At 43.7% G+C, this 24,797-nt stretch overlaps 2 protein-coding genes across 2 annotated transcripts in view; one reads left to right on the forward strand and one right to left on the reverse strand.

The window, feature by feature from the left end:
* Window positions 1-4,687, reverse strand: part of MORN5 (MORN repeat containing 5) — a 33,068-nt gene extending 28,381 nt beyond the window's left edge. Inside the window, exons 1-2 of the mRNA XM_004423395.3 lie at window positions 4,612-4,687; window positions 1,201-1,348 (exon numbers count right to left, since the gene is read on the reverse strand). Of these exons, the coding sequence (XP_004423452.1) occupies window positions 1,201-1,348; window positions 4,612-4,658 (195 nt within the window). The 5' untranslated portion in view covers window positions 4,659-4,687. The remainder of the gene's footprint in view (window positions 1-1,200; window positions 1,349-4,611) is intronic.
* A 167-nt stretch (window positions 4,688-4,854) lies between these two features.
* Window positions 4,855-18,778, forward strand: NDUFA8 (NADH:ubiquinone oxidoreductase subunit A8). The gene is made up of 4 exons (XM_004423394.3): window positions 4,855-5,002; window positions 11,233-11,396; window positions 14,544-14,709; window positions 18,458-18,778. The coding sequence occupies exons 1-4, from the start codon at window positions 4,952-4,954 to the stop codon at window positions 18,593-18,595; spliced, it is 519 nt and encodes a 172-aa protein (XP_004423451.1). The 5' UTR covers window positions 4,855-4,951; the 3' UTR covers window positions 18,596-18,778.
* Window positions 18,779-24,797: the final 6,019 nt, after the last annotated feature.

Consider the following 24,797-nt stretch of genomic DNA (forward strand, 5'->3'; position numbering starts at 1 on the left):
CTCCCTGAATTGTTTCCATGGCCCACAAATCCCAGGTTAAGAACCCTTGAATAGGGCCGGCCCTGTGGCTTGGTGGTTAAGTGCGCGCGCTGCGATGCTTGTGGCCCGGGTTCGGATCGCGGGTGCGCATAGAGGCACCACTTCTCCGTTCATCCTGAGGCCGAGTCCCACGTGCAGCAACTAGAAGGATGTGCAGCTACGACATACAACTATCCACTGGGGCTTTGGGGGGAAAAAATAAAAAATAAATAAATAAAAATCTTTAAAAAAAAAAAAAAAAAAAGAACCCTTGAATAGCAGCAGTGGTGGTGGCAGTAATAGTAAGAGCTAACACTTATTGAGTGCCTACTGGATGCCAGGTACTGAGTAAAGCACTGACATGTATTGTTTCATTTACTCTCACAACCATCCTAGGAAGTGCATCGTACTACGGTGGCAGGCTGAATAATGGTCCCCCAAGATGTCCACGTCTAATTGCTGGAACCTCTGAATAAGTTAAACGTACATGGCAAAAGGGACTTTGAAGATGTGATTAAATTAAGGATCTTGAAATGGGGAGATTACCCTGGATTATCTGGGTGGGCCCAACATAATCATGAGGGTCCTTATAAGAGGAAAACAGGAGGATCACAGCTGCAGAAGTGATAGAAGGGTCACAGTGATGGAAGACAAAGTGATGACAGAAGCAGAGGGAGAGAAGGAGATGCGATGATGGAAGCGGAGGTCAGAGTGATGCGTGGCCACGAGCCAAGAATGTAGGCAGCTTCTAGAAGCTGGAGAAGGCAAGGAAATGGATCCTCCCATAGAGCCTCTGAGAGGAACGCAGCACTGCTGACCTATTTTAGACTTCCGACTTCCAGAACTGTAAGATAATAAGTTTCTGTTGTTTTAAGGCTCTGAGTTTATAGTCATTTGTTATAGCAGCAATATGAAGCTAATACAACTATCGTCCCCAGTTTATAGACAAGAAACTTCAATCTCAGAAAGGGGAAGTCACAGGCCCAAGGTCACACAGTTAGTGGCATAATAGGATTCAAATGCATCATGGCCTCTCTAGAGGAAGAGAAGGGAGAGAGATCCAGAGTCCTGGGAGATCAAGAGGAGGGAGAAGAGGGCACCAGACAGGGAGGGCAGGGGCTCAGCAGGGCTCTTCCTGTCCCAGGCTTTCCCCTCTGCAGCCCCCCTCCCCAGGCTGATTACCTTTACGACCAATCCCTTTTCCCAAACGGCATCGTATCGACTCCCGTTGGGGAAGTACAGGGTTCCTTGGCCATGAAACATGCCGTCCTTCATTTCCCCAACATATCTTGTTTCCGTAGGGAGGATGTATTCCGCTTCGCCCTCCATCCTGTAAGAACAAAGGGAGATCATTAAGCGCCATATGGCTGCTGGAGGATAGAGCTGGCAGGCGCAGGTCAAGAGTGGGAACCTCATCCTCAGGGTCCTCAGACATTACTGTCTCAGCAATACTCTCTTGAAAAACAAAATTTTTGTTTTGTTTCCCTCATGGGTTCAAAAATGAGAGGGTCTGTGTTGTTGAAGGTGGTGGGGGGCAGAGTTTGGTCTGTTTGTCCTCCCCCTCACCTAGAGGCTGTCCTGGAGTTCACGTTGTCCCCGGAACCACCCCTTGGTGGGCCCAGAGAGGGGAGGGATGTGCCCAAAGCCACACAGTAAGCACTGTGAAGAGACTAGGGCCAGATTTCCTGGCAGCTAGTTCTGCATCTTCCCTGTCTTCCAGACCAGCCCACCCCTGCCCTTTACACCACAAGTAGGAAATTTGGCAAAATATGAAATTTTGACAGGAGTCATGGGTTTAAATCTTACTTCACCATTTCCTAGATGTATCATCTTGGAGACTTCCGTAAACCTCTTTGTCTGTTTTCCTTCCTTCCTCCCTCCCTCCCTTCCTCCCTCCCTTCCTTCCTTCATTTTCCTTCCTTCTTTCCTTCCTTCCTTCCTTCCTTCCTTCCTTCCTTCCTTTTTTCCATCAAATATTTACAGAACACCTACAATATATCAGCACTACCACATGTGCTGCGTCTGCTCTGCTGGATACGACAAGGACACAACAGTGCTCAAGGCAGATGCAGTCCTGCCCTCAAGGGGGCTCACAGTCTAGTGGGGGACACAGTTAAACAATTATATAATGTGTGGTAAGTGCCAGCAGGGGGAAGACAGGGCCCTACAGGAGCACAGGGCAGGGACACTCAGCTCAACCATTTACTTCATGTGTGAAATGGCTGAGATTAATGCCCAAGATTAACCCAGATAACGTATAACAGTTTTCCTAGTAAAGGAGCTGACATATAGGGAGTGCTTACGAAATATGCTTTCATTCACTGCTTCAATCCTTTATTCCTTCTCCATTCTTCCCACTAGCTGGAAGTCACTGCTCCCAACTCTGAAATTCTTTAGGCTTTTGCTTGTACCTCTGTTGGACGCTAGTACTTTCTGCCTTGCATTGAATTGTATACCTCATATCCCTTATTTAACCAAAGCTTCTTGAGAGGCAGACCTTGGAATCTTCACTCTTAGAATCACATCTCTTCTTAAACAGGTGCTCCATCAACATCTACTGAATAAGGAAGGAAGGAAACAGAAGGCCCAGTGAACTGACTGGATGGATGACAGAAGATGACACAGGCCCCGAGCAGGGGAGCGCTGTGCTGAAGGCGCAGCTTCTGAACCATGCAGATCTGGTGTCCAGACCTGGCTCCACCTCTCTGTGCCTGTGTGAACTTGAGCAAGCTCCTTCACCTCTCTGAGCCTTTCTCATCTGTAAAATGGGGATAATGACAACGTCCCCCCAAAGTTGTTGAGATAATTGAATGAAATAATGGCTATGAAACAATAGCAGAATGCCTGGCTTATAGTAAGAGCTCAAAAACTATTTTGCTTCTATTCTACTGCAAGACGTGGGAGGAGACAGAACTCCTCTTCTTCTTTCCTCCACCTCTTTCTTGAGATCACATCTATCATTTCTAAGAACAGTTTCCATCTAAACCCTTCTTTGAGATTAGACCCAGCCCTGTTTTTTTAAACTGCAAACTGGACATCATTGTTCAGACCTTCTACAGACATGTCCAGCTCACCCAAAATGGAACTCATCTTCTCCTCCTCCAAAGGAGCCCCTCCTCAGAGTTCTCAATTTCCATGAGTGGTATCAGAGTCCTCCAGGTTGAAAGCCTGGCATTGGGTACTGGGCTGGGTACCCAGCCAGTCTCTGAGTGGGACCAGGAGCCAATCAGCTGCCAAGTCCTGGCAATGAAATCTCCAAACTTCGCTTACATTTTCCTCTTTCCTGCAGCCCCACTGCCTCTGCCTTGGCGCAGGGTCCTGTTGCCTCTTAATGGGACACCTGCAATGGGCTCTGACTTGATCTCCCCATGTCCACTCAGTCTCCCTCCCTCTTTGCCTCCTTCCCTTCCTCCCTCTGTCCTTCCCTTCTATTCTTCTTGTATTCATTCAAGGAGAAAGCCTTCATCCTAAATTAAAAGTAAGTTAAAAAGAACAAAGAAAGCTACTTTATAATGAAGGTTTCAATCCATAATGAGGATATAATTACCTTATCTCAAATATCATTCATTCATTCAGCCAATATTTACCGAGTGCCTACCAGACATATGCACTATGAGGAGGGATACAGAGATGAAATAAATTAGATTTCTTAATGCCCAGCCATACCAAGAATCTATCAGTGGCTCCTTCTGCCCACAGAATTGTGCACAGTATTCAAATCTCTCTACTCCTGAGCACAGACCCACATTTCTAGCTTCCCCGCCCCCTCGCTAGGCACATCCTACACTCCAGCCAAACTGAACTGCCTGCTCCTCCCCTTATAAGCCCTCTGAGCTATTGCTCGTGTTGTTCCCTCTGCCTGGAAACATTCTTCACCTTGCTTCTCCACCCACCTAAATCCTACCCAACCTTCAGGGCCCGTTTCAAATATTACCTCCTCCATGAAGCCTGCAAGGACTGCCCTGACTGGACGCTTCCTCTGTGGGTGCCCAGCAGCAGGGCTCTATAGTAGAAAGCACGCGGGCTTTGAGGTCAGACCTAGGTTTTGATCCCTGCTCTGCCGAATGTCACTAGGTGACTCTGGGCAAGTTATGTAATCACTCTGAGCCTCACTTTTCCCATCTGTAAAATGGCGATGATGTTATCTATTTCACAGTGCTGCTGTGAAGATGGGAAGATTCAGGCAAAGCCACTATTTGAAATTATCTTCTCATTTATTTGTTTATTGGTAATACACCAACTAGACTATAAGCTCCATGAAAGCAAGGATCTTGACATTTTTTATATTCTTATCCCCATGTCTAAAACTGGCCGATAGCAAACACACACACAAATACATATATGGAATGAACGTATCTCGGCTCTGCCGCTCATTAGGCATGTGTTCTTGAGCAAGTTACTTTACTTCTCCGGGTCTCATTTTCCTGAACTGTAAAATGGCAACAAACAATCTTACCCGAAAGGGTTGTCCTGAAGGTTAAAATGGATAAAGTTTGTGAAACTGTCTGGTACAAGGTCCTTTGCAAAGGCAAAAGACGGCCGTCTTTCCCAGTCACAGATGCTCAAAACATAGTGGATCAAATGAGGCCTTACCTCCCATCTATATATTCCCCAATATATTGGCTCCCCGTGTACTCCATGACGCCTGCCTCTAGCTTCAGCCTTGGGATCCCGGAGTCTCAGTGTATCTCGCCTCACTATGACAACCAGGAAGGATGGGCGGAGCTGACGCGAAGCCCCGCCCCCAGAGACCGCAGGACTTCCTGGCCTTGCGCACGCTCCGTGGCTCGCGTTTGGGCAGAGTAGTGCGCCTGCGTGCTGCCTGCTGCGCATGCGCAGGCACTAGGCGGCCCTCGGCGGTCGAAAGGGGAGTTCAAGGAGACGGGGCCGACGCGGTTGCCGTCGCCTCCTCCGGGTCGGGGCTACCGCCATCATGCCGGGGATAGTTGAGCTGCCCACTCTGGAGGATCTGAAAGTGCAGGAGGTGAGGCTCGTCCGGAGGACAGGCAAGCGGGGCATAGGGCTGCAGCTTCCCGGGCCTGGGCCCAGCCCTGCTTCGACTCAGCGGACCCTGGGCCCCGGACCCGCACTCCACCCCATGCACCCCAATACGTGCACAGGTCGGCCCCTGGACGCCCCCTTCTCAGCTCCAGGAATCGCCTCCCTCCCACCCCATCCTGCAGTGGCTCTAGAACTCTCCTCTCCTTCCCCCTCCCCCAGAGCGATCAGCTTCTTTACGTGAATATTAGTGGTACTTTTTATTAAGCACCAGCCAGGGCCACTGTACTTACTTTATTAAAAGTCACTTAATACTCAAACCTCCCTGCGAAGTGAGTATGCAACCCCCGGTGCTCCCAGTCCAGGGAGAGAGACAGTGACCTTAAAGTAGCATCATCGGTGCAAAGTACGTTACAGGCGGGCTAGGAAACCGCAGAAAAGGGAGCCGATATTGGAGAGTGACGTTGCTGTCAGCCCTGGGAAGGTGTTTGGTTATTAGACGTTTAAAGCATTCATTTATTCAAGAGATACCACTTGAATAATGACCACAGGTACATACACTGGAAAATAAGAGATGTAGTTCTTGCCCTCATAGAGTTTATAATCTAATGGGGAGGAGACCTATAAAGAGGCAGTTACAGTGCAGTGTGGTTAGTGGTATGAGAAGTGAAGTGAAGACAGTATAATACTAATTATAGCAAACACGGTCAGGCCTTTTCTGGGTGTCAGGCAGGATGCTAATTGCATGCATTAATTTGTCAAATCCTGCCAGCACCACCATAAGGAAGGATATAACTGGTCTCTCCATGTTCTAGATAAGGAAACAGGTCCTGAGAGTAGAAGTGATTTGCCCAAGGTCGCATCCCTAGTTAAGTGGTAGAGAGGGAGTGTGAATCCAGGTCTGAGTTTAAAACCCAGGCTTTTAAACTACTGTATTATGGGCAAAAGCTTAAAAGAGTGAGAAGGCTTAGCAGAAAATTTGTGTTTAGGGAGAAGGTGCCGTTTGATGTGACTCTACTATTGGTGGGAAGGCCTAGACAGGACTGGGGAGCACATTCCACAAGGTCAGACTTTATCCTGTAAGTGAGGTGGTGGGGAGAAGTGGAAATTTTAAGGCAGAGGAGTGTCATGGCGGGACTGGATAGTAGAAAGATCGGGCTAGATTGGAGGAGAGGGAGGGCAAGACTAAAAATTATGCCAGAAATTATATCCCTGGCACTGTGTTGTTTTATCTCCATTACTTCACTTAATCTTCTTAGATGCCTGTGAGAATGACAAGTATTATTTTTCTCAGATGAAGACATTTTTAAGTGGTTCAGGGACTTTATAATAAAGTGACATTTACTAAGAGTTGGAGGCTGCTGCCAACAGTCAGTTTTTTGTTGCTTGCTCCACTGTGAAGCTGGGTTAGTCTTGAGTTGTTGTCTTTTTCATTGGAACTTTAATTTGGTTCAACGAACATCTGAGGTTCTGCTTCCCGCAAGTATTCTATATCTGGAATAAATTTGCCCTGAGGGTTCACACAGTTGAATTGAGAAACAGATAATTACATAAATAACTAAAATACAACACAAAGTATGATTAGACGCTATGGAAGAGGGGCACACATGGTTTAAGAAAAGAAAGTAGGATTTGAAGTTGGATCTAAATTCTAGGCCTAACTGTTTGGTTACCTTGATTAGTCACTTTTAGCATTTGCAGACACAGTTATTTTATTTGTAAGATGAAGTGATTCCAGCTGTATAATTCTCTGAGGCTATAAAGGGAACAGAGAATGCACTTGTGCATAATGTAAGACTTGGCTACATGGCATTTGAAGAATGGCCTTTAGGGGCTGGCCTGGTGGCGCAGCAGTCAAGTGTGTGCGCTCCGCTACGGTGGCCCGGGGTTCGCAGGTTTGGATCCCAGGTGCGCACAGATGCACCACTTGTCAAGCCATGCTGTGGCGGCATCCCATATAAAGTGGAGGAAGATGGGCACGGATGTTAGCCCAGGGTCAATCTTCCTCAGCAGAAAAGAGGAGCATTGGCATTGGATGTTAGCTCAGCGCTAGTCTTCCTCACACACACACACACACACAAAAATGGCCTTTGTAGGCAGAGATGGAGAGAACTTTCTAAGTAAGGGTAGAATCTGAGCAAAGGTAAGGAAATGGGAAAATACAGCAGGCCAAAAATGAGTTCTGGGAACATGAGTTCACTGTTCTGAGAGAAGAGCAGATAGTCCCTTTTTGAAAGGTCATGGGTGAGAAGGCTGGAAAGAGTTTGGATTCAAAAGGATTTCAATACCCAGTAAGAAGTTTAGGCTTTATTCTGCTGTTAAGGCTGAATCCTTTGAAGGTTTGTTGCTAATTTGTTTTAATAGCAGAGTCAAATAAGAATCGTCTTTTAGGAAGATCACTCCAGCAGCTCTGTGAACAGTGGATTGAAGAGAGGAAAAGAAAAGCAGGGAGACTAGCCTTGGTGGCTGTTGAAATAATTGTGGAAGATATTAATGACCACAACATAATTGGTGACTATGCTTGCAGAGAGGAAAGAACAAATTTATCTGGAATTGATCAGACTTAGCAACGAGTTGGATATCAGAGGCAGGAAAGGTTGAGGAATCAATGTCAGATTTGCAATCTGAAGTAGGACTGGGGAAGCCAGAAGGAGCAGTTAGACATATTTTGGACCTCATTGACTTTGGAATTATGACACATCCCTGTGGAAAAAGTCAGAAGCTTTGGGCTGGAAACTCCTGTGCACAGTGACAATTTTGAGTAAAAATAATAGCTAATATTTATGATGTGCTTTCTATGTGTTAGGCACTGTTCCTAATATTTTTATATGTATTAACTCATTTAATCCTCATAACAGGTCTATCAAATAAGTATCATTATCCTTCATTTTATATAAATTAAGTAAAATATAAGGTGTGGTATAAATTGAGTACTCTAATAAGTGCAGACGTGGTTTAAGGAAGAGGAACAGACTAGAAGATTGGTTGTAGATTGTAAGACTTTTTCTGCCTCCCTTTCCACACCTGCAGACTGTATAAACGTGCTGTGCACTGAGGCTATTGTGAGGATAAATGAGGAAGGACGTTGAAAGGCTGTGTTCTTTGGGACAAAGGGAGCTGAATGGATTTGGGAGGGTATTCACAGTAAGCAGCTGTGAAAGGATGTTGTTGCTGCTGAGTCTCATCAGTCTTAGGGAAGAAGCAGATGAGGGGCAATGGTGACATCGGAAGTCCTTTGCCACTTCAGCGATGGTGATGTGATGGGAAGAGGTCTGATTGGAGGTCAGTCTGGATTCCAGTTCTGACCTGCTGTGGCATCTTGAGCACATCTCTCTTTTTCCTCAGGAAATAGATTCAGTGAGTAGTTCTCATCCTTTATTTCCCTGTGACGAGCATATTTTACATGCTCAACAACGTAGGTGTACCTAGGTTTTGATAAGACCTCTACATTTGTAGGAAAGTAAAGCAAAGAATGCCATAGGGTCTTTTGGGCATGATAGCTATGAAGGCCTTTGAGTAATTAAATCAACCACTTAAAGATATTTTAAGGCATTTGACATGGAAGTAAATATAGCAAAGTTAATTTTTAAACTATATTAAGCTTTAAAAAAAATTCAAATCTTGATTTTTATTCTCCCAGTTCTTTATAGGTAATATAGCAAGCATGTACCACTCAATTAACATAAATAAACTCTTATTATCAAAAACTGTAATATAAAATTTTATTGATTTTTTTTTTAGCAAATTTATTAGAATTGTCATGGCAAATATCAGTTACATCATAAGTCCACCTTTGCTTTGGTAATTATAACAGTTTATTCTCTTCTTCCTGTATTGTGTAGATGAATTATTCTCTTCATCTTTCCTTGCCTTTTTTTGTGTGTGTGTGAGGAAGATCAGCCCTGAGTTAACATCCGTGCTAATCCTCCTCTTTTTGCTGAGGAAGGCTGGCTCTGAGCTAACATCTATTGCCAATCCTCCTCCTTTTTTTTTTTTTCTCTCCAAAGCCCCAGTAGATAGTTGTATGTCATAGTTGCACATCCTTCTAGTTGCTGTATGCGGGATGCGGCCTCAGCATGGCCAGAGAAGCGGTGCGTCGGTGCGCGCCCGGGATCCGAACCCGGGCCGCCAGCAGCGGAGCGCACGCCCTCAACCGCTAAGCCACGGGGCCGGCCCTTTCCTTGCCTTTTATCTTCATAATAATTTAACCTAAGCTGTGTGAAATTCATAAAAAAACAAAATTATAAAATTTTTATTATTATAAAAATAATTATAAAATTATTCTCACTTAAAAATCCTTAATATATTTGCAAATCAAATCCAGTGGTATCTTAAAGCGTAATACACTATGACAGACTAGATTTTATTCTAGATACAATGGGTCCATTTTAGAAAATCTGTTAGTGCTCTTCATTACGTTTATAGATTAATGAAAAAGAAACCTGAAAATTTCAGTCTTTCCTGGAGAAAACAACAGTAAAGCAATGCCAATTAGGATTAGAAAGAAACTTCCTTAATGAGGAATATCTAAACAACTGTATCCCAGACACCAACAGCAAATAGCATACCAAATGGTGCTTTAAAGTTTAGGAAAAGACAAGGATGCCTGCTGCCATCGCTGTTCATCGGTGTTATCCTGGAGGTTTTGGTCAGAGCAATAAGAGAGGAAAAGAGAAAAAGATGAAAAAAAAGATACAAATATCAGAAAGTCAGAAAGGAAGGGAGGCAGTTTTTATTTGTAAATAGAGTTTTTCCATTAATCGTCTTGAGTTTTGTATCAACTGACAAGTGTTCACTACTGTGGCTAGAGAGAAGATACAGTGTAACCAATTTGAAAATCTAATAGAAAAAATATCCTGTTTAGATGGTATCAGGAATGTTAAAATACTGAGGAATAAACCAGAAATATGCAAGGTTCCTATATGAAGGAAACTGTAACTGAAGGACCTAAGAATGACCTGAATAAATGGAGAGATATACTGTGTTCTGGATGAGAAGGCATAATTCATGTCATGCTTCTCTCTTTTGTAACTGTTGTATCCCAGTACCTGCCCAGAGTGAGTGCTCAACAGCTGCTTGTACTAGACACTATTTTGGGTGCTTGGTGAACCATAGTAAACGTTACATTTAATTATGCTTTAATTTAAGGAGAATTGACATCTTTACAGTGGTGGATCTCTGTTGAAAACAAAATCCCTACCCTCTTGGAGCTTACGTTCTAGTGGTCACACAAAGGCTGACCACTGATGCTTGCTTATGTAAGATGGTTATGGAGAGACTCTCTGAGGAGATAAAATTTGAGCAGAGACCCAGTGTTGTAAAAGTGCCCATTCCCTCCAAATTCAATATAACTAAACTTGATGCAATTCCAATGTGAATTATTGGGGGGGAGGGGTATTCATCTGGAAAGACAGCTGAGACGATTTTGAAAAGAAAGAATGAGGATGGTCTTCCCAGATAACAAAATGGTCTGTTAAGTTACCGTAATTAAAACATTGTGATATTGGCTCAGAAAAGGGTGGTACGGAAAGCAGCCAGTAGGACCCTCGCAGCAGCAGCTATGAGATAGGCCCTGGACTGTGTGCCCTTCCCTGTGAGCTAGCTCTAACTATGCTTCGTTTCTTAAGAAAATGTACTGGAATGCAAGTGAGTGAGACTGACATAGTTACAGGGATGGCTACCTTGGATATACTCTCTAATTTTAAAAAATTCACAAATTTTACTACTTTATTATGAGTAATAACTTGCTGGACAGATGCTCTTACTGATCCCTTCCAGTCTCTCATCTTCTTTGATTCTGTAGTCTTCTGGGAATTCTGTCTACTCTCTTTTTTCCCTGGAGAGGAGACTCATCCAAGCTCCCCAGAGTTGGGTCCTCCCCTTTCATCCCAGAAACCTCCGTCTTCCTTCAGAGCTCCACTTTCTCTGTTGTAAAGATCTAAGGATTCTGTTAGGACTGCCGTTTCCTTATGTCTAAGATGGAGATAGTAATATCAACCTAATGAAATTACTATGAAGGTGTAGAAAATCACATGTCATCTCTAAAGCACTATAGACCATAAGGGATTATTGTGGCAGTCCCTGTCTTTAATTTTCTTGGCAAAGTGAGAACAGTGCTCCTTTTGTGTTCCCTCTGTTTTGAGCAGCATGAGGTAAAGTTGGGAAGTGATGTCCTGGTCATCAGTCTGGTCTCTCTCCCACTGTTCCTTTCCCCAGGTGAAGGTCAGTTCTTCTGTGCTGAAGGCCGCAGCCCATCACTATGGAGCGCAGTGTGACAAGCCCAACAAAGAGTTCATGCTCTGCCGCTGGGAAGAGAAAGACCCGAGGCGTTGTTTAGAGGAAGGCAAGCTCGTCAACAAGTGTGCTCTGGACTTCTTTAGGTAAAAATCTTTTCACTTCAGTGCCTGTTTGGTTGAAACATCGAGGTGTATATATCTCAGTAAAATCCAACTAATTAAATGGAAGGATAATTTTAGTAGGAAATGCAAGGCTTTGAAATCAGATAGACCAAAGTAAGCACACAAGAAATGATAGTTATTTTTGTTGTTTTTTTTATTGTTTGGCAAGTTCTTTAATCTCCATGAATCTCGATCTCCAAATTGTAGACTAATGCCTGTCTTATACAGGATTGTTATGAAAATTTGAAAAGGCGCATAGAGACAACACAGCACGGTGCTTGCTAGCAGGTATTCAGTAGATTGTTACCTTTATCATTACTGCAGAACACACAATTAGGATGGAAGGAAAAGTATGTTGAGAGTCAAGTTTTAGGTAGGCCACTGTGCTTGGTGCTCTAAGTAAAAAATCTAAATTGTAATTGTAGAAAAATGTTTTAACAACCACATTAATCAGAACTCTATTAAAAGGGACAGAAACTCAACTCAAGGGGAATTGGCTCATGTAACTGTAAAGTCCAGATATAGGCCTAGCTTCAGGCAGGGCTGGATTCAAGGGCTTAAATAATTTCACAACTACTCGGTATCTTTTTCCTCTCCTTTTCTCCCCGTAGTCTCTTAGTTCTGCTTATTTCTCTTAGTCTCATTTTCAGAGAGACTCTTTCCTTGCTGTAGCAAAAATGGCCACCACTTGCTCCAAGCTGGTATGCAGCTTGCTTAGCAGACATAGACCAAGAGGGCCAGTTCTCCAGGAGTGTGAGCAGAGGTCCCGGGACTGAGTCTGATTGGCCTGGCTGGTAAATTTCATATACGTATGTTTGAATCCGTTGTGTTTGGGGAGATAAGATGCTGTGATTGGTCAGGTGTGAAGTGGGAGTAGACTTAGATTCATCTAAACCACGTTGCTGAAAGATAGGGAGGGGTTATTCCCCAAAGGAGAGTTAGAAGGATATTACAGAAGAATGGGGAATGACTGCAGGCTAGGTAAAACCCACAGATGTCCACTACAGTGACATTAGAGGGAAAAATCAAATTCCTTCGCATGATAGCTGCTTTCCTTCTTTCTTGCTTCTGTCTTTGTCCACATGCAAAGATATTTTTGTGGTTAAAGTCGTAGTGTGTATACATTTTAAAATTCATTTTTCACTTGAAATTATTGGGAACATTCTTTCAAGTTGCTATGTTGTCTTCATGATAATCATTTTTAATGGCTATATAAAATTCCATCAGTAGATAAACCAGCCATAAGGTACCTGACCCATTCCTGTTATTAAACATCGTTGTTGATTCCAGTTTTGGATAAATCTGCAGTGATTACTTTTGTATGTAGATCTTTTTCATTTTTTAATTAATTCCTTGGCATAAATTTCCCAGCGTTGAGATTATTCCATAAAAGGCTTCGAACATTATTTAATGGCTCTTGAACTGTAGTTGCTGTTTTGTTTAAAGTTGGGTCAGTTTATTCTGTCCTAAGCACTGTATCTTGGTATACCTCACCAGCATTGCATGTTATTTAAATATTTGATAGGTACAAAATGGTATTTTATTCTTGCTTGAATTTGCATTGATTTGATTGTTAACAAGCTTGAATGTGTGTTTATTTAAAAATTTTTTATTTTCTAAGAGAACTTTGGCAAAGCCTTTCTGCTTTGGTCCAGAGGTGGTATGTTTAAGTGGGAAATGTTTGGATTTCACAAGCTCCCCAGGTACCTAACTGCCTCCAGGAGAGGAATTTCTCACTGCTGCCGTTGCTCCTTGTTGGCATTGGTAGATCATTGTCCATTGGGTGTAGGTGCCAGGGTAACAGGCTCCAGAACAGAGACCAAGTACTAGAAGCGTGGTTTGCAGCCCTTCTTCTGCCGCAGCACATTGAAGGAACACAAGACTCCCTTTGGAAATGGTAGCTCACTACAGAGCAATTCTCAAGTGGAGGTTAGGTGGGTGTGATTTTGTACCATGGAAATCCAGCTCAGTGAGCCTGGAGGTGATTCAGAAAAGCTCTTGAGGGCTTTGCGAGTCCTTCTTCGGTCGTGTTGCACACCCCGCCACCCCTAGGGTTATATTCAGAATACCTGGAAGGGTATGTAAGAAACTGGTAACATGGGTTGCCTCCCAGGAGAGGAACTGAGCAGGAATGGAAAGCAGAGTTGTCACTATGTATTTCCTTTGACATCTCGGAGGTTCTTCCTGCGCCAGGTTAAGTAAGATTCCTGTGCTGAGTGTAGCTAGATTCTTGGAGTGTGACAAACAAGCACTTCATAATTATTATTCCACTGGGGAGTGGAGGTGCTCTGTAGTTCTTCCACTGCCTCAGATATGGCTTTTACATAAAATAATCGTATTTTATTCTTGCGTATATTTGATTGCTAGCAAGGTTGAATGGTAAGAAGGGGAATTTTGCAAAATAGTTGAGGTTTATGCTTTTTATGCACAAAAGCTACTTTTTCTTTAACCATTTTTGGTGGTCACAAAGTGGATTATATCCTACCTTGCTTCTTAACAGAGAGCACCAAATATAATTTAACTTTCTTAATGACAAGGATTAGCCTCTGGTTTCTTGACTGCATTAATAGAATGAGGACCTTGAGCTTTGAGGAGTGTAGGGCAGTTTGCCTCTCCCCTGAATGACCCAGCATCTTCTGCTTGTTAGTTTGTGTATTTGCTTTTTATAATTCTGTCTCCTCCTTTGCCATTGTCTGTCACCTGTGACTTCTGTCAGCATGCCCATCTCTGATTACGTCTCCTTTTCTTCTAAATTTGCTAAGCTGATAATGTTTAGAATTGGATCTAAAGAAAAGAAAAGGCCCCAAGTGAGGAGTTCTCCTCTGAGTAAAATGTATGCACCTTAGACCACAATCTTTTGGCATTTCTTTTCATTTATTTTTGCTACATAAAGAAATTAGGTCATCTTCCTCAAAGAAATTAGGTCATCTTCCTCGGAAATCTTGATTTACTTATTGGTTCTCAACCTGAGGATATGCAGGTTGTCTTGTAAGTGAGGTAAGAGTATTTACCCCCATACCTTTCAGAAAGCGGGGCTGTGTGTTTGAGGTCTGTACCTGTTTTTCCCCCCACTTCTCTGGTTTTCGTTGTTTTGCACAGAGCTGCCCCTAAACCCGCCCTCTTTTCCAGGCAGATAAAGCTGCACTGTGCGGAGCCCTTCACCGAGTACTGGACCTGCCTCGATTACTCCAGCCTGCAGTTGTTCCGTCACTGCCGCAAGCAGCAGGCCAAGTTTGACGAGTGTGTGCTGGACAAGCTGGGCTGGGTGCGGCCTGACCTGGGGGAGCTGTCGAAGGTAACAGAGGCTTCCTGCTGGTGGTCTCCCTCTCTCACTAAGGCGGGGTAAAGGCAGGTGGCAGCAGAAAAGGGTCTTCTGTGAGTACAGGATGATGTGAGAAATCCACGTTTACCAAACAGGTTAATTAGAGTAACTGCACACAATCCAGAAGGGAATTTATTTAATAGAAATATTCTTTTAAATAGATCTTTTGGCATGTGCAGATTTGGTTTTGGTTCATTAGCTAATAGAAGAACAGAAAGGAATAGATGAGGATAAGAAAATGTTAGGGGACACTGTTGGTGAAAACATTGAGGTTATTGTGGAATCCAGCGGGAAACAGGATTAGAGTTATGCCAGGTTTCTCAGGAACATTCTTAAGATAAAAAAGTACATGCCTGTAGTTTAAAAAGAATGTTTTCTTACTCTTTCTCCTGTATTTCCTATTTCAGTTGTGACACCACCGTCTGTTGAAACATCAGAGCTAGAAACCTGAATGTCTTTTTTCTTCACTTCCCACCCTTTCTTCTTTTATACAGTCATCAGTTCCTCTACATCAGCATCTCCTGGAATATTTTGTTGTTGTTATTGTTAGTGAGGAAGATGTGCTCTGAGCTAGCATCTGTTGCCAGTCTTCCTCTATTTTGTGTGTGGGATGCCTCCATAGCATGGCTTGATGAGTGGTGTAGGTTCACGCCCAGGATCTGAACCTGCTAACCTGGGGCACCAAAGCAAATCGTGCCGGACTTAACCACTACGCAAGGGGGCTGGCCCCTGGAATATTTTTTCAGTGCTCTCACTGTCCCCACTTCTTGGACAGGAGTACTTAACCTGGGCTACATGAATTTCTGGGACGGGGGTGGGGATCAATTTGGATTTTAGAAGGCAGTGCATCCTCTGAAATTGAAGAATTTAAGATATAATTACATCTTCACTGTAGACATGATCTGCGTGGAATATAAATCAAATATCACTTTGTTTTTAAAAACCTTTCAGAGGCTCCCTACAAGATAAAGCATCCTCTCCATATCCTGGCATACAAGGCCCCTTAGGATCTGACCCATCCCTGCTTCTTGAGCCTCATCACCCTCCATTCCGTCTGGAACAACATAGGTAGCAAGGCATGGAGGAAAAAACGCAGGTTTTGAATGGAGACCGACAGTAGATTTGAATCTTGGTTCCACTACTTAATTGCTATGGGATCCTGAGCAAATTGCTTAATATTTCCTATCCCAGCACGTCTACAAAGTGAGACTGGGATTAATCCTTAGTTTTCTGTGAGGATGGATCTAGAGAGCCTATGTGTATCTCCAGCCTAGTGCTTGGCACATAGGTCTGCAATTAACCTTCGTTCCCTTCCCTTTGTGTATAGTGTCTGTGGACTGTTGGGTCTTAAGCTTGGTGTCATAAGTGGATGAATGGCCCAGCAGTGATTTTGTTTGTTTTTTGTATCTGGCTTGATTATTTCAGATACCTTCTTTTGCTGCAGTGAACAAATTATTTTAAATAGTTGATAATTCTAAATTGGAAAGTGGTGGAACTTATACATTTAATAACTAAAACTACCTTTCCTCATTTCTATCTCTCATGAAAGGAATATTAACAAATCATGCTGTTAAGAAAGCATATTTCTACCTGAATCTTTGTATTAACATTTAAAAACCTATAAAATAAAAACAGTATTGTTGCCTTAACTCTTTTCAAAAGTGTATTTCTTTAAGAAGATTATCAGTTTTAGTTATACTTAAAATCAGCATCCAGTCTCTTTCTAGGAAGGTGATACCAGCTGGATACAGCCTACATTTTAGTGTCATTCACTTTTGCGTCCTGTTTTCAATGAATTGCCCTCCCTTCTGCATCCGCTAGTGAATTCCTACTCCCTCGTCTAGTCTCAGCTCAGATGTCATGTTCTTCTTTGAGGTTTCTGATTTTCCTAGGCAGAATACTCCCTCTCACTTGTAATCCCATCATCCTGATAATACTAATATTGAAGATAACTTACGGAGCACCTGCTATGCGTCAGGCACGTTGTGGATATTATCCTAACAACCTGTGAGTTAATAGCCCCATTTTAGAGGTGGGAGATTGAAGGTCAAGCAAGCTGCCCAGGGTCGTTTACCCAGCAATTAGTTTGACCACATGCTTCTGTTCTTTTTCTCTTTGAGTGTGGTGCAGAAGAGGAAGTTTTTTTTATTGTTCTTTCCAAAAAATTTGTCTTTTAAAGGGGTCTTTTTATTACTTTAAGTTTGAGAAACCCCATTTTTCTAGGTTTATTTCATAGACATCTTCACTTCCTTAAAGGAGCTTCAAATACCTGCTGGAGGCATTTGGAACTACTCTATCAAGCAATAAGGAACCATTAGTGATCTCTAATTATAGCAGAGAGATGAGAACACTGCTGTAAAAACAAACAAAAGACTACTCTGGACTTGTAGTCAGAAAACTTGGATTCGGGCTCCAGCTCTGACATTTACCAGTATCTTTGTCTTAGACAAGTCAGCCTCCGTGGTCCTCATCTATGAGCTAGAGATAGTAATGCCTCACAGCGTGGTTATAGTAGTAATTGTGCGATTGTGTACACAAAAGCTCTGTTGACAATAAATGGTTTTTGAATTTGTACATATGGGAAGACTAATCTGGTCATATTACATGGAGTGGCTTAGAGTTCAGATCACTAAATAACCAGACTGTTACTAACTATGGCCTTATGTCTTTGTACTTTTGTGGGCCTGTTTCCTCATCTTTAAAATGAGAATCATTTCTGCTGGGTTTCTGATGGAGATTTTTGTACCATCGGGGGTTAATGTGGGTTTAAACACCTTCCGTCTCTCTCCTTGGTACCGTAGTTCAGTGCTCCGCCATCTCACCTGGCCTGTTGGCTCTACTCGCCAGTCCTGGTCTTGCCCCTCTCCAGTCTAGTTTGCACCTTCCAGCCTGCAGATGTGACTGAGTTACTTCCCTGCTTTATTGGCACCTGTTACCGTCAGGTTAAAACTCAAACCCCTCTGCATATCATTCGGTACGCTTTGTCATCCGAGCCCTGCCTACCAGTGTAGCATGTTAGTTAAAAGCTCAGGCTTTGGACTGGGCAGATCTGGCTTTGAGAACTAGGTCTTCCCCTTAGCTTGGTGGCCTCAGTGAACCCCTGCAAAATGACCTCCTAGGAATGTGAGAATGAAATGGAATAATGTGCTCAGCATCGTGCCTGGTTAGGTGCTTCATCTCCCTCCACTGTTCAGGCCGCCTTTGCCTCAGCCAGCCATTCTAAAGACATGCCTCTGTGTCTTCATACGTACCGTTTACTTGGAATGTCTTTCCCTCCCTAATCTTCCAGCTGGCTCCTGATCATCCTTCAAGATTAGCTAAATGTTACCCCCCTCAGAACTAGCCCAGGCCCCTGGCCTTCAGGGTGGGTTAGGTGGGCAGAGTCATTGCTCCCCTGGCGCTCGGTTCCTGTCTCATTTTGGTAATTCCAATAAGAAGTCTTGGTTGATTTTCTTGTCTGGCTCCCTCACTAGACTGTGAGCCTCTTGAGGACAGTGCCTATCTTATTCCCTTCTGTATCTCTTCTGCCACGTGGAATGACACAAAGTCTGCTTTCTGAAATGTGTATTCAAGGGTTAACTGAGTCTAAATGTGATTTGCGGGGGCTTTAAAGAAGAGGGTAGTTGGGGCAGCAGGAGAGGAAACGCTGGGAAGTGGGTTTATGGTCACAACTACTCCACCTCATATTCATCTGTGCCTCTTTCCTCTCCACCCCTCACAGGTCACCAAAGTGAAAACAGATCGACCTTTACCGGAGAATCCCTATCACTCAAGACCAAGACCAGAGCCCAACCCTGAGGTGGAAGGAGACCTGAAGCCTGCCAAACATGGCAGCCGCCTTTTTTTCTGGACCCAGTAAAGATGGGTCTGTGGCCCACGCTCAGTCATGCGCCCAGACAACGACGACTGAAAGCTCCCACGCAGTTTGCATCGACCGATAGAGTGTTCTTTCCTGGATCACAAACATTAACAAAAAAGTTAATTTATGTGACTTGGCAGTTATTCTATACCATTTCCTGGCCATTAAAAATTTTAAAGGAAACAGTTGTATTTTATTATGTTTTATATAACCTTTGGCCTCTAAAGATGACTTCCCTTGGCTTTTTCTTCTTGCGGTCCTGCCTCTTCCTCTCTCTCTAAGAAGCCATTCACCAGTGTGGCAGGGGAGCCACGTTAGATCAGGGAGAAGTGATGGTGTAGAGGAAAGGCTTTGTTACCTGAGACAGCTCCTTGGGTGTGTCTGTTGACATATGTTGAAGTCTCAACTCTCTTCCCCATCCGACATCTCAGACAAATAGATTTCCTAAAGGTCATACAAGGGAAGCGTCCAGGATAGGAGAAGTGGAGAAATGTTGGAGTCTTGTGACTCAGGCTTTGGGAGGGGCCTCCTGGCTGGGTCTTCGGCAGTCTTGCTCAAAGTTTCTTAAAGAACCAAACTTCCACCACTTCCCCTTGATATCCCATCCTCAAGCGTATAACCCAGATGTTTTTCCTGATAGACAAGGGAGGTGGAGGCTGAGCTCCCAGCTCCAAAGCCAGGAAGTCGGGAGGTCCGAGTGTCAATTCCAACCTTGGGTGTGTTCCTTAACCTCTTGTGAGAGGTTGAATTTGAGGACAAACTAAAGGGAACATGCTTATCTACCTCCTGGGCAGGTTAAAGCCACAAGTATTTATAAAGCTCTGCTTCAAAGCACTGTTATGTCTTTATTTTCCTGTTCATTCAGTTTCTTTTTCACCACTAGGCTGTTTCCTCTACATCTGACTGGGTCACTTTACACCTGGTTGTGGCCTTAAATTGCATATGACCCTGCATAAGTCATTTCAACTCCCTGGGCCTTGGTTTCCCGTTTGCAGAGCTCTAGAAAGCGAAGTTGTTATATAAGAGTCTTTTTAAAGGCCTTTGCAACTCCCCTTCTAGATCTCTAAGTGGGGAGATTGGTGTGAGGCATTAGACAGATGAAGTGCATTAGACAGGAGGTGCAGGGTCTGTTGAAGTGTTAGGAGAGTTAAAAGACAAAGCATTGCATGATCTTCCTTGTCCCTATCCCCACCCTATTCTGACGCCACAGTTGGGAGCGTTTGGGGTGAAACTTACTCTCACCTGTTCTGTGAAAGTCCGTGCCAGCTTCTTTCTCCAATTTAATGAAGAAAAAGAATAGGTTCTTAAAATTTTAAAACAGCTAAGGCAACATCCATTAACTTCTCAGTGGCCAAATATTTGGAATTATCTCTGGCGGAGAAAGTATGAGCCTGGCCACAGACTGGTGTTTATCTGATACCACAAGTTACGTGTTGCTTCCTAGATTCTTTCTGCAAAGGAAGCTGGACTTGCATAAATAACAACATTCATTGAGCACTGTACGTGGTGCCAAGTGCTTTACATGTGTTGACTCCTTCAGTGCTCAGAGCCCTTTGAAAGATTTTATGTCATGCCCATTTCACAGATGAAGGAACTAAAGCTTAGAGAGAGGTTAAGAAACCCTAGTCCTTACATATGAGAAATGGTAGCTAAGGGATTCAAATGAAGGTTGTCTGTTTCCAATGGCCACGCTCCTGTCCTTCAAAGTCATCAGTGGTTCTCAGCCTTGGGTGCACGTTGGAATCACCTGGAAACTTTTAAATACTGATGTCTGGATCCCACCCCCAGAGATTCTGATTTCATTGGTCTGTAGTATGGCCGGGTTATTCTAAGATGAAACCAAGGTATAGGGCCACTGATTGATTTTATACATGAAGTGTGTCCTGGAGGCTAAGTGGTAGTGAGTAGTGAGTGGCTAAAGCTGAGATTCAAACCCAGATGCTTCTGGTTCCAAAGCCCATACTATTAATATATACCACTGCATATAAATCACTTGAGATCTTATTAAAATTAAGATTCTGATTCAATAGGTCTGGAGTAGGACCTGAGATTTCTAGCAAGCTTCTTCTTGGTGCTAATACCGCTGGTCCACGGACCACACTTTGGCTGGCAAGGAAATAAACCTTACAGTCTTCCTGAGTGCAGGATTTACGTCTGATTAATCTCTCCCTCTGCAGTGTGTAGCACTGGCCCCTCCCTGAATGTTGTCACCTCTAGAATGAGAGCAACAAGTCCTGAACTGTTAATGGCTTCAAATTCAATTCTAGGATGTTTTAACTTTTGCCCAAGTTGGACAGAAGTTCTTGCCTTCTCCCCTCCCCACCTTGCTTTGAATTCCTTGAACAAAGAAACTAACTTTTGGCTTTCCTGTATTGTTGACGGAATTACACCACATCATAGCCTTCTAGGACCGAAGAGTTTAAGTAAAGATAGAATTCCTAAAATCTCTTACAACAAATGCCATCTCTCAATTTCAGTAGGTAAAAGGTCACCGAACAATTTGAAAGCAGTTAGTGTGAAGGATCCCTGAGCAGGGCTTCAAATAAGAGTCAGAAAATCTTCCTGCTCGTTTGGCTTGAGAATAATGAGACTAATTCCTTACATTCCCAAAGGAAATTTATCTGCCCCTTTTCCTCGGCCAAGCCTGTTCCTGTCTTCCCTATCTGAGTTAATGGTGTCTCCATCCTTCCAGTGTCAAAACACGAGACGCACCTTTGACTCCTTCCGCTCACTCCTCTCCGTGTCCCAATCCAACACCAAGTCCCGTTGAGTTCCTTCTGTAATCTCTCACATTGGTTACTTCCTCTTTTATCTCACTGTCACCGTCCTTGCCTGTTTTTGTTCCCCTTGCCTGGATTGTTAACACTACTTCCTAATTGGTCTCCTACCACCACCTCGCCCTCCAGTCCATCCTCCAACTTGCTGCCTGTGCCTCTGCTGCTCAAAAACCTACAGTGGCTCCCGAATGGCTATTAACTAAAGCCCAAATCTTGCTGGCGTTCTGACACTCTGTAATCTGGCCTTAGCCTAGCCCATTTTCCCCACCATTATCTTGCTTCTCCGTATCATGGACCCTACAGTCTCCCAAATGCCATTTCTCAAGACCGTTTTCCAATTTCCAAATCTTCACTAATGCCGCCATGCACTTGCTGGGAAACAGTCCTTCCCCCATCTCAGCCTCTTGAAAGTCTACCCATCTTTGAAGGCAAACACTAATGCTGTCTTCCCCAGGAAGTGTCCCCTTCCTATAGCCAGAAGTGGTCTTTCCTGCCCCTTTGTTCCCACGATGTAATATAGCATGAGGGTTGAGCACAAGGGCTCTGGAGTTGGGCTGTCTGGATCTGAATCCAGGCTCTGTCACTTAATGGCTGTTTGACCCAAGGCAAGTTACTTACCCTTTCTGTACTTATTTTCCTCATCTATAAAGTGGGGCAATGATAATAGTACCCACCTCCTGGGATGGCTCTGAGGATTTAATGAGTTACACACATGAAATGCTTAGTACAGTGTTGATAAATGATAGCAATTGTTACAGCACTCTGAGTAACGCCTGTCATGGCACTGGATGTGTCTCATCTCCCCTGGGCTTAGTACTGTAAGAGCTGGACTTCTATCTTATGTATATTTCTATATTCTAGTGCCCAGCACATGACACACATCCAGGAAATGATTATTCACCACGTTTATCTTTCTAAAGAACTTCCAAACCCCCTCCTTACTACAAAACAACAAACAAATTAATTATATAGAGATAGGAGTAAATATTTGAAGTTAAATTGCCATCTTTGTAGGTATCAAATCTTAGCTGCAATGCTCTGGGTATAAAAGAAGATGTATTCTTATGCCCTGAAATGCATCGTGACATACTTGGGCTTTAAAATATATCAGTTGCTGCTACCACGTAGGAAGTCTCAGTTTGGGGGTATGACATCTTTGTGTGTCTGGACGACTTGTACTATGTGTCACAAGTAATTTGTTTTAATAAGATATTGAAATTTGCAGATTTATTTGCTTTAAAAAAATAATGAGAACAGATTCAAGAGATTAGGGACAGGCTAAGTAAGGGGCCCCAGGCTTCCTATCTGAGAAGTAGATCTGAGTGGCAGATCTGGGAAACAAATGGAGGTTGTCTGGTTCCAACAGACGGACTCTTATCCTTCAAAGTCATTGAATCTCAGCCTTCAATGCACTTTGAAACCACCTGGAGACCTTAAAATACTGATGTCTGGATCCCACCCCCAGATATTTTGGTTTTGTTGGTCTGTGATGTGGCCTGGATGTACAGATTTTGTAATAAATAATATCACTCTTGCTCATTTATACTCAAATATACTTGCTTCGGGGAGAGAGAAAGGGATGTAGTTGCAGCTAGAACCCCGGAAATACATTAATTAATTTGTTAACTCATTCAGTAACTATCTTCCAGCCTGCTGTGGGCTGGTTACCATTCTAGGCATTGGTGATGAACAAGACAGACAGGGGCTTCCATTCCAGTGATGGAGGCAATAAACAGGTAAATATAGAAACAAGATGATTTCAGGTTGTGACAAGTCCTGTGAAGGAACCAAACAGGGTTGATATGAAAATGAAAAGCTAGTGAGTGAGGATGTGTTTGGGAAGAGCAGCCATGGAAGCTCTCTCAGAGGAAGAGGTGTTGGAGCTTCCTCCTCAAGGATAAGAAGGAGCCAGCCAGTTAGAGAGCTGATGGAAGAGTGTCTTAGTCTGAGGGAACAGCAGGAGCAGACCCCTGAGGCAGGACAGGGCTCAGTGTGCTTCAGGAACAGCCTGGCTGGATTGTGGTTTGTGAGTATAAGACCAATGCGGCTGCAGCTGACTCACCTCTAACCTGATGGGGACATTTCCTGTCATCTGTGTCTCCACAGTCTGCTGGGTAAAGTCCAAACTCCTCAGTGTGACAGGCGGTCTCTCCAGAGTCCGACTCAGCCTCCTCCAGCTTCATCTCCCACGATTGCGCCCTACACTTGACCACCTTGAACTCTTCTTTGTGTCGTTTCAGACATCTGCACCTTTCCTCTTGCTGGGTCCTCTGCCCAAAAGGTCTCCTCCACCTCTTCTTGGTGAAGACTTCCCTCCCTCGAGATGCAGCTCAAATTTGTCTCCTTGGTGAAGCGTCCCTCAACTCCCTGCAAAGTGAATCACGTCTTCCTCTGCATTCAAGAGCATCTTGTACATTACAGCCGTTGTATTCTTTTTTTTTTTTTTTTTGTGAGGAAGATCAGCCCTGAGCTAACATCCATGCCAATCCTCCTCTTTTTGCTGAGGAAGACTGGCCCTGGGCTAACATCCGTGCCCATCTTCCTCCACTTTATGTGGGACGCTGCCACAGCATGGCCTGACAAGCAGTGCGTCAGTGCGCGCCTGGCATCCGAACCCCGGGCCGCCAGCAGCGGAGCATGCTCACTTAACCGCTAAGCCATGGGGCCGGCCCCCAGCTGCTGTATTCTTTATGAGTGAGAAGTGCATTTGTTTTCCATTGCATCTAGTCCTCCATGTAACAGCAGCAGTAGACAGTCAGTGCTTGATAACTGTTTGCTGAATGGATGTTACACAACCATTGGCCTCTCCAAAAGGAGTAGCCTAGTTAATCATTAAATGTGTATCCCTCTGTGTAGAATAAACATGGGGAGATTTTCTATTCAAAGAGAGGCTCAGATTTCTACTGTAATGATGAGCACCGTTGGAGAAAGAAGGGAAGCCTCAGGTTTTTTTGTTTTTGTTTTTCAAAAAGAGCCCAGAAATCCCTGTCACAGTCTCAGTAAAAGTGCTGTCTGTGAACTGAAGGGAGGATGCATAAAAGGTCAGATCAGGCAATGGTAATAAGAAATATGATTGCATGCCGGTATTCTTTTAATTTGAGGGTTGAATGCAAATTAAGCAGGCATGCCCTTTCTGGAAGCCTTGTTTTAATCAATTCTGCTGCTCTGGTGGAAGAGTTGAAGCTAAAAAGAAAATGATAATAACGTTTCTTTCACTTGCCATCCGAAACGAAGGTATGAAGTGATATGACAGTAGTTTGATGGACAGGCTTTACTTATTTATTTATTCTGATTGTCTGTTGAACATGCAGCACCTTTGTGTCACTGGGGTTGTTTTCAAGGATCTGAGGTTCCCAGTGGTGGACTCAAACCCAAGAACATTCAAGAAAATCCTTTACTGTCTTTTCTTCCATATCCATGTGATG

The sequence above is a fragment of the Ceratotherium simum genome, chromosome 29 (genome assembly GCF_057802395.1).
Source record: "Ceratotherium simum simum isolate JZ-2026a chromosome 29, ASM5780239v1, whole genome shotgun sequence".
In the NCBI taxonomy this organism is placed as follows: Eukaryota; Metazoa; Chordata; class Mammalia; order Perissodactyla; family Rhinocerotidae; genus Ceratotherium; species Ceratotherium simum.